The following is a 17,720-nucleotide window of genomic DNA, read 5'->3' on the forward strand; positions in this document are numbered from 1 at the left end:
GTTTATCAGGTAGTGGGATCGCATATTTACACAGAGTGCCGTCTATAATGTGTTTTAATAGCTGAACGAGGAGGCGTAAGACGACAGGCAGCCCAGATAGTCGAGGTGCGTGCCCAGGATAGCGTACTTTAACTTTGAATAGATATAAGGACAATTAATTCCAAAGTTTCTTACTATCACTCTAAATCAACCCATAATTTAAAAAAAAATTTTTTTTTTTTATAATATTCCTCTTTCCTTTGCTTTCTAGTAATAGCACAAAATATTTCGATAGATTTATGATTTAGTGTATACTTGATAACTGAATAATTTACTATAGTCTACACCTTTAAACCAGTGACATTTGTTTGCTCTTTCCTCAGAAGCTAAATAAGTACTGGGGCGGGACATAGCCCAGTTATAAAGTGTTCGGTCCAGGATCGATCCCCGTCGGTGGACCCATTGGGCTATTTCTCGTCCCAGCCAGTGCTCTACAACTGGTATAACAAAGGCCGTGGTATGTTCTATCCTGTATGTGGGGGTGGTGCACATAAAAGGTCCCTTGCTGCTAATCGAAAAGAGTAGCCTTTGAAATGGCGACAGCGGGTTTCCTCTTTTAATATCTGTGTGGTCCTTAACCATATGTCTAACGCCACAAATATAACCGTAAATAAAATGTGTTGAGTGCGTCGTTAAATAAAATATTTCCTTCCTTCCTTCTTAATAAGTTACTGGACTTGCCAAAATTCATATTTTAAGCAACACTTAACTAAGCTATAACTATTAAAGCGACAGACCCTAGTTTTTTAAACACTACCGCGTATTTCTCAGTATTAGACCGGCCTCGGTGGCGTCGTGGTTAGGTCATCGGTCTACAGGCTGGTAGGTACTGGGTTCGGATCCCAGTCGAGGCATGGGATTTTTAATGCAGATACCGACTCCAAACCCTGAGCGAGTGCTCCGCAAGGCTCAATGGGTAGGTGTAAACCACTTGCACCGACCAGTGATCCATAACTGGTTCAACAAAGGCCATGGTTTGTGTTATCTTGCCTGTGGGAAGCGCAAATAAAAGATCCCTTGCTGCCTGTCAAAAAAAGAGTAGCCTGTGTGGCGACAGCCAGTTTCCTCTAAAAAACAGTGTCAGAATGACCATATGTTTGACGTCCAATAGCCGATGATAAGACAGAAAATCAATGTGCTCTAGTGGCGTCGTTAAATAAAACAAACTTTACTTTTTCTCAGTATTAGATCCGGTTTTGATAACTCAAATCAGACATCACTTACTTCTTTTTTTTTTTTTTTTTTTTTTTTTGGTTTAGATTATCCCTGTCCATACAACCGGCCTCGGTGGCGTCGTGGCAGGCCATCGGTCTACAGGCTGGTAGGTACTGGGTTCGGATCCCAGTCGAGGCATGGGATTTTTAATCGAGATACCGACTCCAAACCCTGAATGAGTGCTCCGCAAGGCTCAATGGGTAGGTGTAAACCACTTGCACCGACCAGTGATCCATAACTGGTTCAACAAAGGCCATGGTTTGTGCTATCCTGCCTGTGGGAAGCGCAAATAAAAGATCCCTTGCTGCCTGTCGTAAAAAGAGTAGCCTATGTGGCGACAGCGGGTTTCCTCTAAAAACAGTGTCAGAATGACCATATGCTTGACGTCCAATAGCCGATGATAAGATAAAAAATCAATGTGCTCTAGCGGCGTCGTTAAATAAAACAAACTTTACTGTCCATACATCCGAGTATTCCTGGTCATCCTGGTTCTTGTAATATCGAAAGACGCACGTACCTCTGTAAAGTAACGGTTATCAAGACGAGTGCCACCATCTTTGTTTTAGGACATTTCTCCGTTTCAAAAAGAAAGAAATGTTTTATTTAACGACGCACTCAACACATTTTATTTACGGTTATATGGTTAAGGATCACGCAGATATTGAGAGAGGAAACCCCCTGTCGCCACTTCATAGGCTACTCTTTTCGATTAGCAGCAAGGGATCTTTTATGTGCACCATCCTACAGACAGGGTAGTACATACCACAGCCGTTCTTAGACCAGTTGAGGGTTCTCCGTTCCAACGTCACAGACATTTGTTTCACATTAGTATTACCTTTATACAACTCTGTGACAGGTTTGTAGATTAACCAAACGTAGTGTCCATTTTCACAGGCTATAACTTAGGTCTGCGACTTTAACAAAAAGCTATAATAGATGGCAATATTTAAGGCCATTGTCTTTTATTCACGTTTCAGAGGCGGGTCCAAAGGGCGGGAGTGTGTGTGTGTGTGTGGGGGGGGGGGTGATTTAAGAGGACCGGTCCTCCTGAACTATATTTAAATGTTTCGTTTTTTCTTGCTTCTTTAAAAACAAGTTTTCGCTGTATTGCCTTTTCACAAGTTGGTCCATAAGCTTTTTCCACTTAGGTCTCACTACACAGATGTCATATGCCATTGAAATCCATGTTAAATTGCCCAACTTTAACAACATGCACTATTGCGAACATATATTATATAAGCATTTATTTTCACTCCAAAATTGAGAACATTTCCGTCTCAGTATTTGCTATATGACCGCATCTGGCTGTAGTACCGGTCTGAGCAGGTGGTTCTTTAACCGATTCACTCCGGCTGTCTATTGTGCTATACACCCATGTTCCAAAAGGTCAATACACAATATTACAAAACAGAATGGGGAAAATACAGCCAGGAGGCTTACCATTAAACATACATATTGTTTTAATTCTTCACCATTTCCTAGAAGTGAATATGTGAACCATAACTTGTGTCACAATTAGGAATTATTGTGGACCGTGATCAATGAACTCTCACCCGGAAGTGAACTGTGTAATTAAACCTTTGCCCCCACCCCCAACCCCCCTTCCCTAACCAACCCCCAATATTTGCTAGATCCGTACCTGAATTTGACTCTTAATACAAGACATATAATTATGTTCAGGTTTTCTGCGCGCTCACCCGGTACTCACTTCTGGCACGCTCACGCCGGGGTACAGAGGGGTGATGGTCTTTTCGGGTCGTTTGTCGTCCGCCAGTCGGCCGCGAGGGAACCGCACCGGAAGTTGTACGACTTGGACGAATCGGAACACACGATCACGTTAATGGACTGGATGCGGAAGACGAGTGTGGAAGTATTCACAGACAAACACCACAGCGGCGGACCCGCTTTCCCGCAGTCGTTGCTGGTCAATGGTAGGTCATTTAGTAGTATCAGTGTAGGAGTGTTGGTATAAAGTGCTCCTACTGGCAGTAGCTAGTGGGTATTTCCCTATTAGCTCAGTTGGCAGAGCGCTAGACTCTCGTATTTTTCTGTTACACTGGAATATTTTGTTTTCAAAATCTGGATTAGCGATATTTCTAGTCAATTAAACTACTGATTAATGTTTTAATATTGTGTAACAATCTCCGAGACTTGAGTAGCGAATCGCGACGCGATACTGAACACAATATTTTCTACAGATTCTCCGTTGCAAACATTCATTTCCCTATTTCACTTCATTCTTTCATCTTTTTCTTCAGGAAGAAGCCAGTTCCATAAGATTACCTTAAACAACACCAATGAAACCACTCACATTCCGTATTCAGTATTTGACGTCAAACAAGGTCACAGGTATCGCTTCCGTGTCATCAGTAACGCCGCCCAGAACTGTCCAATGCAGGTGTCGGTGGATAACCACACGCTTCTAGTTATCGCCCTTGACGGATCTCCCATCCAGCCAGAGCCGTTTGACGTCATCAATATTTTTGGTGGCGAGAGAATAGATTTCGTTTTATCAGCCAATCAGAGCGTGGGAAATTATTGGCTGCGTGTTACCGGAGACGGATCTTGCGGCTTCTACTTCCTGCGGGCCATGACTCTGGCTATACTGAGGTATACTGGCGCACCGGAAGTTGTTCCTACAGCAGCGACAGATTTTAAAATTGCTACACAATCTGATCGGGTAAGCGACTGTTAGCCAGTGACATAGCTAAAATTCCCAAACATTGTACAATATTTCATTTGTACTGTACAGATAAAAATTTAATAAAACATACTTAAGAGGTGAGTATGATATATATATATATATATATATATATATATATATATATATATATATATATATATATATATATATATATACACACACTATATATGTATTATGAATTAAATAATCATAAATAACGAATCGTCTCACATAACAGGTAATATTTCCGCCATTGTTATCAATTTAACAATGGTACTCTTGCTCGATAGCCTCTGTGAGGGAAAGAAACACGATATCTTCGCATGTTTACACCGCCACATAAATTCAGTTAGATGTAGTGAAAAGTTTCCGCTTGTGCTATGCATGCTTGGCAACTGCTTCTTTATACACCACCATCTGTCTTGTGCAAGCCCCGGTCCATAAGCGTACGAGACAGGGAGGCAGGAGAATGGGGACAACTACCCCCTAGTACTGGAGCAAAACCTCAAATTCGGGCAAAAATTATACAGATGTTCGGGCAAAAAGCGCTAACTTGAGATCTTTTTAACATGTATTTCCATCGTTCTACCCTCAAAATTAGTTGTAATCCATGTAAAAATGCGTAGTGATTCGTTTGTAACCCTGTATAGCTATACAAGTGCAACGGCTGTAAATAACATTTAGTCGAAAAAGATGTTAAATTTTGCTCGTTAGATACATTTAAAAAAACTCGTTGTGAGATGGTATCTAACGGACACTCAATGTATTATTCTCTATATATTTACCAACATAATTATCGGAATGATTCACCGTTTTATGGGTATACCCCTTTCCCAACTCCGCAAATCTTTGAATATGCAGCCATTTGTCCGATGTTATTTTTGTCTTGGGTTTGATGTGTTTACAAATCAAATTCATTAGAGTGTTCGCGTCTCTTTTAGCAACTAAAACCAAAAGCTCTTTTTGCTTCTCTACAAATCCCGCTTAAAAACCCACTGACCTTCCACCGTACGACGTCTGTGGTACTTTCTTTTGCCAAACTTTGCTTCATTTATTTCAACGATGCAACCTTCGCCTCCTATTACTATGTGTGTAGTATCGTGTCTGTTGGACGGTGCATATAAAATATCACTTATCTCGCCTTCATGTAAAATTCTTTAATCTCATTGGTTGTTTGCCGTTGGACAAATCCCTTATCCCCCTGTGGGCGGAGCCAAATTCTCTTATACCCCGCCTGTAATTTCCAACAGTTTCCAGCCGCCCCAGTTAATGCTAAAGCAATAATTAGATTATAAATAACATTGATAATCAATCAAGTATACATAATTAATTTTATTTTTACTATAAAATACACTATTTCAATACTTTTAAAAGCTGCAATGTTGAACTCGGCCACCTAATTACGGTCGTGGTGTTATTGTATTAATGTGCGATTAGCAAAAGTTTTTTTTTTTTGTTTTTAATATTTTAATTTTTTTACTATATACATTTCTGATAAAAAAAAAGTGTTTATTTTTTATTTTTTATTCATATCTGTTTCAGACAATTTCGTATTACAAACATTTGAAGTTAAAAACTCGTTTATCGATGGAACTATTTTTCAAGTGGCAAGTGGTTTCGTTCGCGTCCGCGTGGTACGGCTCCGTTAATAAATTGTTAACAATTATTGTCTGGCGTTATTTTGATTATTTGGCTATATGGTTTAACATGTCGGCAAGATAAATTCGTTGTAGAAGCATCTTTCGGGGTATATGGCTTTTTATGTACCCTCTGTGTGTTCTTTTACCCCCTCGCCTTCGGCTCGGGGTAAAAGAACACACAGAGGGTACATAAAAAGCCATATACCCCTCGTGATGCTTCTACAACTTATATTGTTACTAATAGCAAAATGTCGCGGGTTTCCTCTCTAAGACTATATGTCAAAATTACGAAATGTTTGACATCCAATAGCCGATGATTAATAAATCAATGTGCTCTAGTGGTGTCTTTAAACAAACCAAACTTACTCTTTTTTAACCTAGTTTTTGAGTCCTTACAACACGAATGGTCCAGCCACTAGCCGGCATGTTGTGGAGATGACGTCACTTCACCCCGATGACGTCACACTGAAAGCCACGCCCGACAAGAAGTTTTATCTGCGAGTTGACTTCAACCGCATCAACAACTACAACTACCACAGCCCCGAGCTGTACCCGCTAGAAAACGTCACGTCGGCGATGGAGCTGCTCACAAACCAGATCAACTACATATCGTCCATTCTACCCCCCTCTCCGTTACTGACGCAACATGGGGATGTTCCAGAGGTGGGTTAGACCACACACCCACACACACACACACACACAAAAAATTAAAAAAAGAAAGAAAAAACCCACACAAAAAAACACACAAAAAACACACAAATAACAACAACACAAAAACACACACACAAAAAGCAAGAAATGAACAAAAAACGTTCAAACAAAACAATACAAAACCTTCCACCTATAACACCTCACCCCACTCCATTTCGATTAGCTACATTTAGTAATCTTTGTCCTTTTGCGAAATCAAGCCCATATGAATCGGTCGGATATGTGCCCCCCCCCCCCCCCCCCCCACACACACACACACACACATTTGAGGTAAAACATTTTGTTTGCCTACACTATATAAATACAGATACAAATTAGGGGCCTAATTCACTAAACTCTCGCAACTTTGCGATCTCGCAGTGCAATGCTAAAAAGACTTGCAAAGAGGATGCTGTGTTGTCTAGCAGAGCCTAAGAGACCTTTGTGAATTAGGCCCCTGGCTCCTGCCTCTCTCGCCAACTAAAGATTATCAGGGGCGTAGCCTGAGCTGGACATGGGGGGGTTCGAATATGAGCCAAGTGGACCTTTTATTTTTTGTTTTTGCACCACCAGAAACTCCATATGTATAAACCTGTTTGTTTTAGTTCTGAAAGCGGACCATTAGCTTCAAGTGTGCGTGCGTGACCCCCCCCCCCCCCCCCCCCCCCACCCCAGTCTACGCCCCTGATTATGCACACACACCCCCAGGTATCGGTCCTAAGGGCCTGGAATTTATAATAAAACGAACGTACTCCATAGCTTTATTGTGTGGTAAAATTAGTATACGTTACTTACGTTCCCTAGACTCCATATACACACTAATAATACTAGTGGCAAGCTATTGCAATTCCGCCATTTGTCATTAGACGGCGGGACGTAATCCAGTGGTAAAGCGCTCGCTTGATACATGTTCGGTCTAGGGTCGATCCCGTCAGTGGGCCCATTAAGCTAGTTCTCGTCCCAGCCAGTGCACCACGACTGGTATATCAAAGGTCGTGGTATGTGCTATCTTGTCTATGGGAAGGTACATATAAAACATCCCTTAATACTGATGAAAAAACTGGCGGGTTTCATCTCTAAGACTGTATGTCAGAATTACCAAATGTTTGACATCCAATAGCCGATGATAGATAAATCAGTGTGCTCTAGTGGTGCCGTTAAACAAAAGCAAACTTTAACTTTAATTAGATAAGCATGGAATTGGATAGAAATGAACGAAATAATGTAACCTATTCAAGTCACCATCAAAATTATACCCACCCATTTTGACTTGGTAGACTATACACAATGCTTTCAAATCAATGGTAAGAAAACCTGGAAAGACATTTTTATGAATCGTGTATATAAGAAAAAAACAAAGAGAAAACCTCCCCCATCAAAACCAAAATCAAAACAAACAGCCCACACGCACGCACACACGCACACACTCACAAACTTGCACGCGTGCGCTCGCACAAAAAACAAACCCACCTAAAACCCACTGCAAAACAAAACCTATTAGGTGAAACCTCCTAAAACTGGACCCTCTGTAAACCGGAATTCCCTCAAAACTGGACGCCTTTCGTGGTCCCTTTTTAAATATCTGTGCAGGAGAGAACCTCTCTAAACTGGATACCTCTAAAAACCGGACATTGTACTTGTTCCCGAGCGTGTCCGGTTTAGAGGGGTTTCAATGTATAATTTCTCTTAGGACTCTAGTATGTTCGTTTTGTGTGTCGCTCTAGGAGATGTTTTGCAACGAACGCACGGTCAAGAAGAACTGTACGCTGGAATTCTGCGAGTGCGTGCACGTGCAGGACGTGCGACTTAATGACGTCATAGAACTGGTTATAGTGGATGAAGGGCAATCACACTGGAGTAACCACCCCTTTCATCTCCACGGCCACCAGTTTCGCGTCGTCGCTTTGGAAAAAGTCAGCAAACAAGTATGCAGTACAGGGAATATAAAAGGACTACGTTGAGTTTGTAGCCAATAAAGTATTTTATAATATAATATAAAACAGTGGCGGTAAAAAGCGGCCCCGTCCCTCCCCCCCTCCCCCCACACACACATACACCTAAAAGTATGCACCAGTTATATTTTTTATTTATTTTTTTATGTTGGAGAACTCGAGGAATCCTTTCGCTAACGTTTGTGGCCTACGGTCGCATGTCATTGAGGACCCCCTAAATGGATTTTCTGGATCCACCACTACAAAAATATAATTATATTTTCTTGCTTAGAATATGGACGTCTATATATAATACTAAATACAGGCGCGTTTCTACTCTTCATACTTTTTGTAGTAGTTCAGTATGTATATTTGTTTACTATAATTTCGCATCTAACAATTTGTGGGATGGTTCCATATAAAAGATCTCTTGCTACTAACGGAAAAATGTAGCGGGTTTCCTCTCTAAGGCCACATATCAGAATTACCAAATGTTTCACTTCCAATAGCCTATGATTAATAAATCACTGTGCTCTAGTGGTGTCGTTAATGGAAACAAACTTTTAGTTCAATATTTATGGTTAATTTCGCAATTGGTCTTTAAAGAATTTGAAATATGATTTCAGATTGAATTACTCATATCTACTACATAGTGTTTTCCCTAGCTTCTTTTAGCATAGTGCAGCACCATGCCTCAATAGTCTAGCACCATCTTGCCTTAATCAGCATCATGCTGCCTTGAGATTAAACAAGCCTTTTTCAGTAATTAATTCTAAAATTGCCTTTATAAAACACAAAAAGGTATTATTATTTAATAAAATATGCATTTTATACTTTTTGCCATTCATTTATTAAAGCAAGCACATAAATTGCATTAATGTTTAATAAGTGCCCCGAAAATGGTGAAAATGCCCCAAAAGTGTTTGGTCTACCATGCCTTGCCTAATTTCTAGGGAAATCACTAACGCTACTGGCTACAAACTCAAGAAGGTTGCATTTTTACACATATGTAATTATATTTATGCACTAGCTACAAGTTAAGGGCCAATTAAGGGCCAATTAAGGGCCACATGAACACTGTATCTGAGAGGGGTAGCCCATTCTCTATTCCAGTGGTACGGAAACGCTCTTACAGTTAAAGGGGCAATCCTGAGTTTGCTGCAATTTTTAAGATGTTATCGACTAACAGAGACTTTTTAACGATTGTAATTACATATCAAATATAGTTTTCTGCATAAAATATTAGTGGTTGTATATTAAACCTGTTTCTGATCGTTCTAATATTTGTACTAGGTTAAATTTCATTTTATTTTTTTAAATATTGTTTTACGTACGTACGAAATTATTTGAAGACAAAATCCAGTTTGGGCTTCTTACAAATATTAAGACGACCAGAAACACATTGAATATACAGACAACTGATATTCTAAACAAGAAAATATATTTAATATGTAAGTTTAATCGAAGAAACATTTTATTAGTCGGAAACATCTTACAATGCAGCAAAGTCAGGAATGTCCCTTTAAGAGAAACATCTTACAATGCAGCAAAGTCAGGAATGTCCCTTTAAGAGAAACATATTACAATGCAGCAAAGTCAGGAATGTCCCCTTTAAGAGAAACATCTTACAATGCAGCAAACTCAGGAATGTCCCTTTAATGGATGACGGAATGGCTCACTTTCAGCATCTTACTACTTGTTCCATGGTGTTAAAAGTGTTAACATAAAAAACGAATTTCACTTGCACCATGCAGTTTTCAGTCACAAATTGTGAGTAAAAGGCTTACGCATACGCTGAATGCTTTATTGAAGTCTGTAACCTACGTTTCATTACCTATCACCGCCCCGGATTTGTTTTGTTTTTTAATTTTTGAAAACGTAAGGTAAAATTTGATACTGGCCCTTAACTTGTTGTGACTAATGTACGAGTAGCAATTGTTTTACATTAAAAAATACAACAAAAGCAAACGAATAAATGAATAACTATATGAATGCATTAATGAGTGTATAATACATAATAATCAATTAATGTATATATGGAATACAGAAATATGACTCATTTGTATTGTAGGGAAAGAATGGTTTTAAATCATGGCTATGTTGGTGTCTATAGTCCGTCTCACAGGGAACGCATATTTTCATATTATGGAATTTAACACAAGTTATTCATTTCTGAGCAGACTGTTTTCTAAATTGCATATACAAAAAATAGTTTTACAAAACAATATTTCCAAAACACTTTTACTTTTCTTCTTAAAGGGACATATCCTAGTTTTTAAACACTAAGGAATATTTTTTACTATTGTAGTCAGTTTTGATAACTGAACTCATACTTTACTTAGATTTTATTGTTTAGATTATCAAGTTCCGTACATTCGAAGTGTTTTTGGTCATCCTGGTGTTTTAATATCACAAAATGCATTTTTCATATTTTTTTAAAAAACGCACGTGCGTCTGAGAAGTATCAGTTATGGAGTTGAGTGTTAGTCTATTTTTAGAGGGTATTTCACCATTTTAACGTCATAGACTCATGTTTACTAATTTGTAACGTTATCCAAATGTGTTATAGGTTTGTAGATTAACTAAACTTAGTGTTAATTTTCACGGGTTGAAACTAGGGTCTGTCCCTTTAACTAAACTTAGTGTTAATTTTCACGGGTTGAAACTAGGGTCTGTCCCTTTAACTAAACTTAGTGTTAATTTTCACGGGTTGAAACTAGCGTCTGTCCCTTTAAGTCAAACCAAAGTGAAATTATTCACACACACAAAACAAACAAACAACATTTTTGTTGGAGGATGGGACGAACTATAATAAGAAGTATGCATAATATGACTATTTCAACACATGATCGAGGTTTTGTTTAGAAAACATAATTCGTTGCATGAAAGAACTCACAAATGAATGAATGAATGAACGAGTAAAAACATCTCAAAATCATTCATCATTCACCATTAACAGACTATACAAACTGTATTATTTAGAAAAATGGCAGGACTACACTGGAGGAAGTGAAGCGGCTGGACGCGGAAGGACACATAAAGAGGAAGCTGAGTGGTGCGCCGCTCAAGGATACAGTGAATGTTCCTGATGGCGGATACACGGTGGTACGTTTTCACGCCACTAATCCAGGTACTGTGTCTGTATTTAGTCTTGTCTGATGCTAGGATCATACCACCAACTGCCAGCACAAAGTTGGCCAAGTCGACAGTTGTGTTATAATTTCCCCGACTCCTGACTTACGACGGGTGTATCGGCCTCGGTGGCGTCGTGGTTAGGCCATCGGTCTACAGACTGGTAGGTACTGGGTTCGGATCCCAGTCGAGACATGGGATTTTTAATCCAGATACCGACTCCAAACCCTGAGTGAGTGCTTCGCAAGGCTCAATGTGTAGGTGTAAAACACTTGCACCGACCAGTGATCCATAACTGGTTCGACAAAGGCGATGGTTTGTGCTATCCTGCCTGTAGGATGCGCATATAAAAGATCCCTTGCTGCCTGTCAAAAAAGAGTAGCCTGTGTGGCGACGAGTTTCCTCTAAAAAAAACTTTACTTTTTACGACGGATGCTCTCAGATTAACAACTAATGGGTTATATGACTAGAATCAAGTTGTAACTGCTCAGCCATGCAAATGAATAGTCATAGAAGTCATGAGAAAAGAAAGTTGGTCAACTTTGTATTGGCAGTTGGTAGTCTAAGATTAGCATTAAACGTTTGATTCTAAATAAATTCGAGCCTACCATCCAGCCGTCCATACATCCATACATATGTCCATTCGTCCGTCCGAGCGACCGTCCGTCCGCCCAGGCACCCATCCATCCATCCATCCTATGTCCATTAATGTATTCATTTGTCCATTAATTAATTCATTTATCCATTCATTCATTGATATTCATTCATTCATTCATTCATTCATTCATTCATTTCATCCATTTCATCAATTATTTTCATTCATTTATTCATTGTGTCGTTCGTTTGTCCGCTCGTTCGTTCATTCGTTTATTCATTCATTCGTTAAACCCTCCCTCCATATCTCCATTCCTTCACTTCATCCTACCTTCTTTCCATCATCTGTCCAACAATTATCGAGAGAGGAAATCAGCCAGCCATGAAGTCGACAGTAGATAAAGAGACACAACAAGTTAAAGGTCACGTGGTCACTGCGTCTGAGATGGGTAGCCCATTCGCTGTACCAGGGGTATGGAAACGCTCTTGCAGTTAATGGATGATGGAATGGCTCACTTGCAGGCATCTCGCTACGTGTATCATGGATATGCTGTCATTCAGACATGGCAGGGCTCGACTACAGTCAAGAATGTTTACGTTTTGGTGGCATGGTTATTCGAAGCAAGACTGCAAAGAAATCTATACGTTCCTAACCCTAATCAAATATGAAAAGTGTTAACATAAAAATTATGTTTCACGTGCACCATGCATTTTTTTTAGTGAGAAAAAAAGTTTTAAAACGTCAAACAATCTGGGATTTTTACATTATTTGCCATACACTTTCTACCGGCAACCAAACAAGCTGAGAGTAAAAGGCTCATGTATATGTAATCTGAAATGCTTTATTTAAGTCTGTAACCTACTTTTTATTAACTATCACCGCCCCTGATTGTTTTGTGTTTTATTTTTGAAAAAAAGTAAGGTAAAATTTGATACTGGTCCATAACTTGCTGTGACTAGAATAATTTAGTCAATTAGATTTTAACTTTGCTTAAAGATATTATAGGCATCCATTTGGTTAATTCGTATATTTCAGGATTTTGGCTGTTCCATTGTCACAGTGAATTCCACGCCCAGATTGGACTGAGTATGATCTTTAAAGTTGGCGACATTCACCAGATGGTGACACCGTCAAAGGGTTTTCCCAAATGCGGAAATTGGAAACCGGAAATGACGACAGGTTCTGCAGATGACGAGTCTACGTCATCATCGTCACAAAGAACCGTGTACAGTTTAAACGCCGTTTCTGTTGTAGTTACGTTGTTAGTGGGTGCGGTGATGAATGTTGTTTATTAAGAAGGTATATACTGTTTGTTTGTATTGTGGCACATTCCAATAGGGGTTCTTTGAGTTATTCTAATGTTTCACGTGCCTGTGTCTGTGATATTTGCATTGTGTGTGTGTGTGTGTGTGAGAGAGAGAGAGAGAGAGAGAGAGAGAGAGAGAGAGAGAGAGAGAGAGAGAGAGAGAGAGAGAGAGAGAGACAGACAGTGAGACAGACAAAGAGAGACAGAGAGAGAGAGAGACATAGAGACAGAGATAGCGATGGAGAGACGTGTACCATTCCACACACTGGAGATAGACATAGACAAACACCACAGAGACACACAGACAAAGGGACAGAGATACAGAGATAGCGACTGTGTGTAGAGAGACTTAACAAACACGTACCACACACCACACACTGGAACACAGACACATAGACAAACACACAGACACACAGAGAGACAAAGGGACAGAGAGAAAGAGAGAGCTAGATAGGCAGACTGTGTGACAGCTTGAGACAGACAAAGACTTAACAAACACGTGTACATAGAGACAGAGATAGCGATGGAGAGACGTGTACCATTCCACACACTGGAGATAGACATAGACAAACACACAGACACACAGACAAAGGGACAGAGATACAAATGTATAGCTAGATAGGCAGACTGTTTGTAGCTTGGGAGACTTAACAAACACGTACACACACACACACACACACACACACACACACACACACACACATAAAACACACACGTACAAGAGAGAGAGAGAGAGAGAGAGAGAGAGAGAGAGAGAGAGAGAGAGAGAGGGGGGGGGGCAGTGATTGTTTGGGATTTTGACTGCAAGGATGATTTGATGGATGGATAGATGGATGAATGGACGGACCGACAGATATATATGGATTGATTGATGGATGAATGGAAGGTGGGAGGAAGGAAATGAGAGTAATGTCGCTTTATCATGTTTACTTAGTAGATTTTTGTTTTCAAAACAACCCCAAAATAATTTATCATAACCATTAAAATATACATTATTAGATTATATAACATTGTTGTAACTAATTTACTGATTGTTTTAACGGATACGCTTGTGTTACTCCGAGTAGTAACTGTCATCAGTTACAAGCTATCTCTGTTGCACGTGTGTTACTCCCGACTAGAAATTATCATCAGTTACAGACGTGTGCGTTCATTGTGAGCAATGTTTGGTTTGGTATGCAATGCAACCACCTCTTTGAATCCATTCAACTGATTGGGTTTTGTTTCCCGTTCCAACCAGTGCACCACAACTGGTCAAAGGCCGTGGTATGTGTTATCCTGTCTGTGGAAATGTGCATATAAAAGATCCCTTGTTGCACTGGGAAAATATGAAGCGGGTTTCCTGATGACTACGTGTCAGAATTACCAAATGCTTGACATCAAATAGCCAATGATTAATTAAACAATGTGTTCCAGTGGTGTCGTTAAAAAAAAAAAAAAACCTTTAACTTTATCATCATCATTATATACAATAGTCAGTATATTGTTAAAATACTATTTCAGCTGTACAAGTCTTAATTTGTATATACTCTTGATAACAAATGTTTTGGAATAAAACAATGATAATCGTTTCTTTTTTGTTCTATATTGTCCAATTGTTTCTTAATTTTTTCCTTTGCCATTTACTATTTTATAGTTCTTGTGTTTGAATTGAAGTCATTTTCACCTCTCTCTCTCTCTCTCTCTCTCTCTCTCTCTCTCTCTCTCTCTCTCTCTCTCTCTCTCTCTCTCTCTCTCTCTCTCTCTATTAACCTTGTACGTTTTGTGAAAGTGTTATATATGTGTGCAGTCATCTCGTTATCAGGGTGTATACCATCAAATCAAATCCCATGGACAACAATAGTAACAAATGTGGCTAAAACTCCTACCAACAGCGTATCAATCGACATAGACACCACGGATATGAATACTACCACCTATCACCCTTAAAGTGAATCAGAAAATAATGGGAGTCAAGCTGCTCATTTCAGAGATACCGGGTAGCGTCTTCGCACAAAATCTGAGTACCTGTTTTTCACAGGTATCCCATACATGCTTCAAGCACAAGGCTACTTGACACAGTAATACTAGATGAAATAAAATTGCATACATTTTTTGCTCAGATCAAACTATTTATACTTTTTTTACGACCAACATACTCACACGTATCACCAATCACAGGACTTGTGGTATTAACTGTTGTACCAAACGTTGGGTGCACCTCGAACTTTACCTAGGAAGTTATTTGGTTTAGCATTATCATCACTCCGTATTGCACTTACACATGCAAGGGTTCATTCCTTTTTCATAAAATAACTGTTTTTCATTCCAACCCATTCTGTTAAGCCTTTTGTTATGAATTTATGTAATGCAGACGTTTAAGCAATTGTAAATGTGTGTTTGTTTGTTTGTTTGTTTGACGACACCACTAGAGCACATTGATTTATTAATCATCTGCTACTGGATGTCAAACATTTGGTAATTTTGGCATATAGTCTAAGAGAAGAAACCCGTTACATTTTCACATTACCAGCCACTAACCTCTAAGCCCTGTGCATGACAGACAGCTATGATAGCCGAGGTGTGTGTGTTCAGAACAGCGTGCTTGAACCAGAATCGGTGTTTTTCAGTTTTCACTCCACGCAGCGTTAAAGAAAGTTTGTTTTGTTTAACGACACCGCTAGAGTACATTGATGTATTAATCATCAGCTATTGAATTTCAAACATTTGATAAACTGACATTTAGAGGAAACCCGCTATATTGTTCAATTAGTAGCAAGGAATCTTTTTATATGCGCCACACCACAGCCAGGATAGCACATACCACGGTCTTTGATATACCAGTCACGGTGCACTGGCTGGAACGAGAAATAGCGGCGGTGATCGACCCTAGACCGATTGCACATCAAGCGAGCGCTCTACCACTGGGCTACCTCCCGCCATCGGTAAATCTATGTAGTTACACGCATGCAAGACAAAACCAAAGAACATACATGGAAGAATGGATGGATGGATGGATCGATGGATGGATGGAAGGTGGGAGGAAGGAATTGAGAGAGGGAAGAAGAGAATGAATGAGGGAGAGATACAGTGATTGGCGTTTTCACTGCAAGGATGATTTGATGGATGGATAGATGGATGAATGGACAGACGGACGGACTGACAGATATCTATATATGGATGAATTGATGGATGAATGGAAGGTGGGAGGAAGGAAATGAGAGAGGGAAGAAGAGAAGGAATGAAAGTGTTGCAGTGATTGTTTTAAGTTCAAGGATGAATTGATGGATGGATGGATGGACGGACGGAGGGACGGACGGACGGACGGACGGACGGACGAACAAGTATATAAATGTATGGACGGGTATACTGATAAGGACATATGCATGTATATGTGAATGAGCGGATGTTTTTTATGTTTTTGTTATGTTCCATATACAGGTGACAATATTTTAAAATATTAGGTAACCGAAACTCTGTTCACGTGATTTTCATCCAGGTAACCGATTAATTATAGAATGTGACGATTCACCACGTAACCAACTGGCAGTTTGTGTGGAATTAAAGCTGCGTAACCGACACGTGAACAGAACGACCGTTCGTGTGAAATATTGTGTCCTGATATATAGTACCTATATCACTTAACGCGTAGCGGTCTGGCCTTAATTTAATTTTCAACTTATTTTCGTGCTTAAATCCAATTACGGTTCAAGCACGCTGTCCTGAGCACACACCTCAGCTTTCTGGGCTGTCTGTCAAGGACAGTGAGTTAGCTGTTAGTTGGTTAGTGGTTAGTGACAGAGAAGATGGTGTAGTGGCCTTACTCCTGCACATTGAGCCCTTAAGAATTTGCTCTGGGTTGGAGCCGGTACCGGGCTGCGAACCCTGTACTTACCAGCCTGTAATCAGATTGCCTGGCCTTAAAGGTAGGGTCAACTCAAACAAGAGCCTTATGTGTTGGAAATATGCATACCCGGACCACCAATACATACTGACACTTTAACAAATGAAAAACGCGTAATTTTAGAGTTAATAAAAAAACATGATTATTCCTGCTAATTGGGGGGTAGCCATTTTGTTTCGTTTTTGTGGCGTCCGGTGGTATAGCTTGGGGCGAAGTGACGTCAGCTCGGTCCATCTCTTCAATGCACAGTGTAATATAAACAAATGCGCTAATTTATGACAAGGTGCTTCTCTTTCATCAACCCGACTTGTAAAACAACATAAATGACTTGATAGTATAATAAACTATTTAACTAAATATATTTAAGGTTGCATCAATAGAACGAAATGGAGTTGCAGTATTTTTCTTTTTTTTTAAATACAAAGAAAAATGCATATTATTAGGCCTATGGGTAGGGCACGTTCGAGCAAAAACGACCACTCACGATACCCAAATGATACTTTTCTTTTCTTTGGGACGACGTAATTGGTCGGTTTTGTGATTTTAGATGGGAAAGTCTACTTAATCAAGGTTTTTACAGAATTACTTACAGTAATAAAGCAGGAC

General features: G+C 39.6%; 1 protein-coding gene across 1 annotated transcript in view; it reads left to right on the plus strand.

Moving 5' to 3' along the window:
* Positions 1 to 13,501, plus strand: part of LOC121380427 (laccase-2-like) — a 35,031-nt gene extending 21,530 nt beyond the window's left edge. The window contains exons 4-10 of the mRNA XM_041509279.1: positions 2,935 to 3,185; positions 3,513 to 3,934; positions 5,959 to 6,240; positions 7,992 to 8,192; positions 9,980 to 9,991; positions 11,205 to 11,328; positions 12,961 to 13,501. Coding sequence (XP_041365213.1) covers positions 2,935 to 3,185; positions 3,513 to 3,934; positions 5,959 to 6,240; positions 7,992 to 8,192; positions 9,980 to 9,991; positions 11,205 to 11,328; positions 12,961 to 13,220 — 1,552 coding nt within the window. The 3' untranslated portion in view covers positions 13,221 to 13,501. The remainder of the gene's footprint in view (positions 1 to 2,934; positions 3,186 to 3,512; positions 3,935 to 5,958; positions 6,241 to 7,991; positions 8,193 to 9,979; positions 9,992 to 11,204; positions 11,329 to 12,960) is intronic.
* Positions 13,502 to 17,720: the final 4,219 nt, after the last annotated feature.

The sequence above is a fragment of the Gigantopelta aegis genome, chromosome 1, assembly GCF_016097555.1.
Source record: "Gigantopelta aegis isolate Gae_Host chromosome 1, Gae_host_genome, whole genome shotgun sequence".
Lineage (NCBI taxonomy): Eukaryota > Metazoa > Mollusca > Gastropoda > Neomphalida > Peltospiridae > Gigantopelta > Gigantopelta aegis.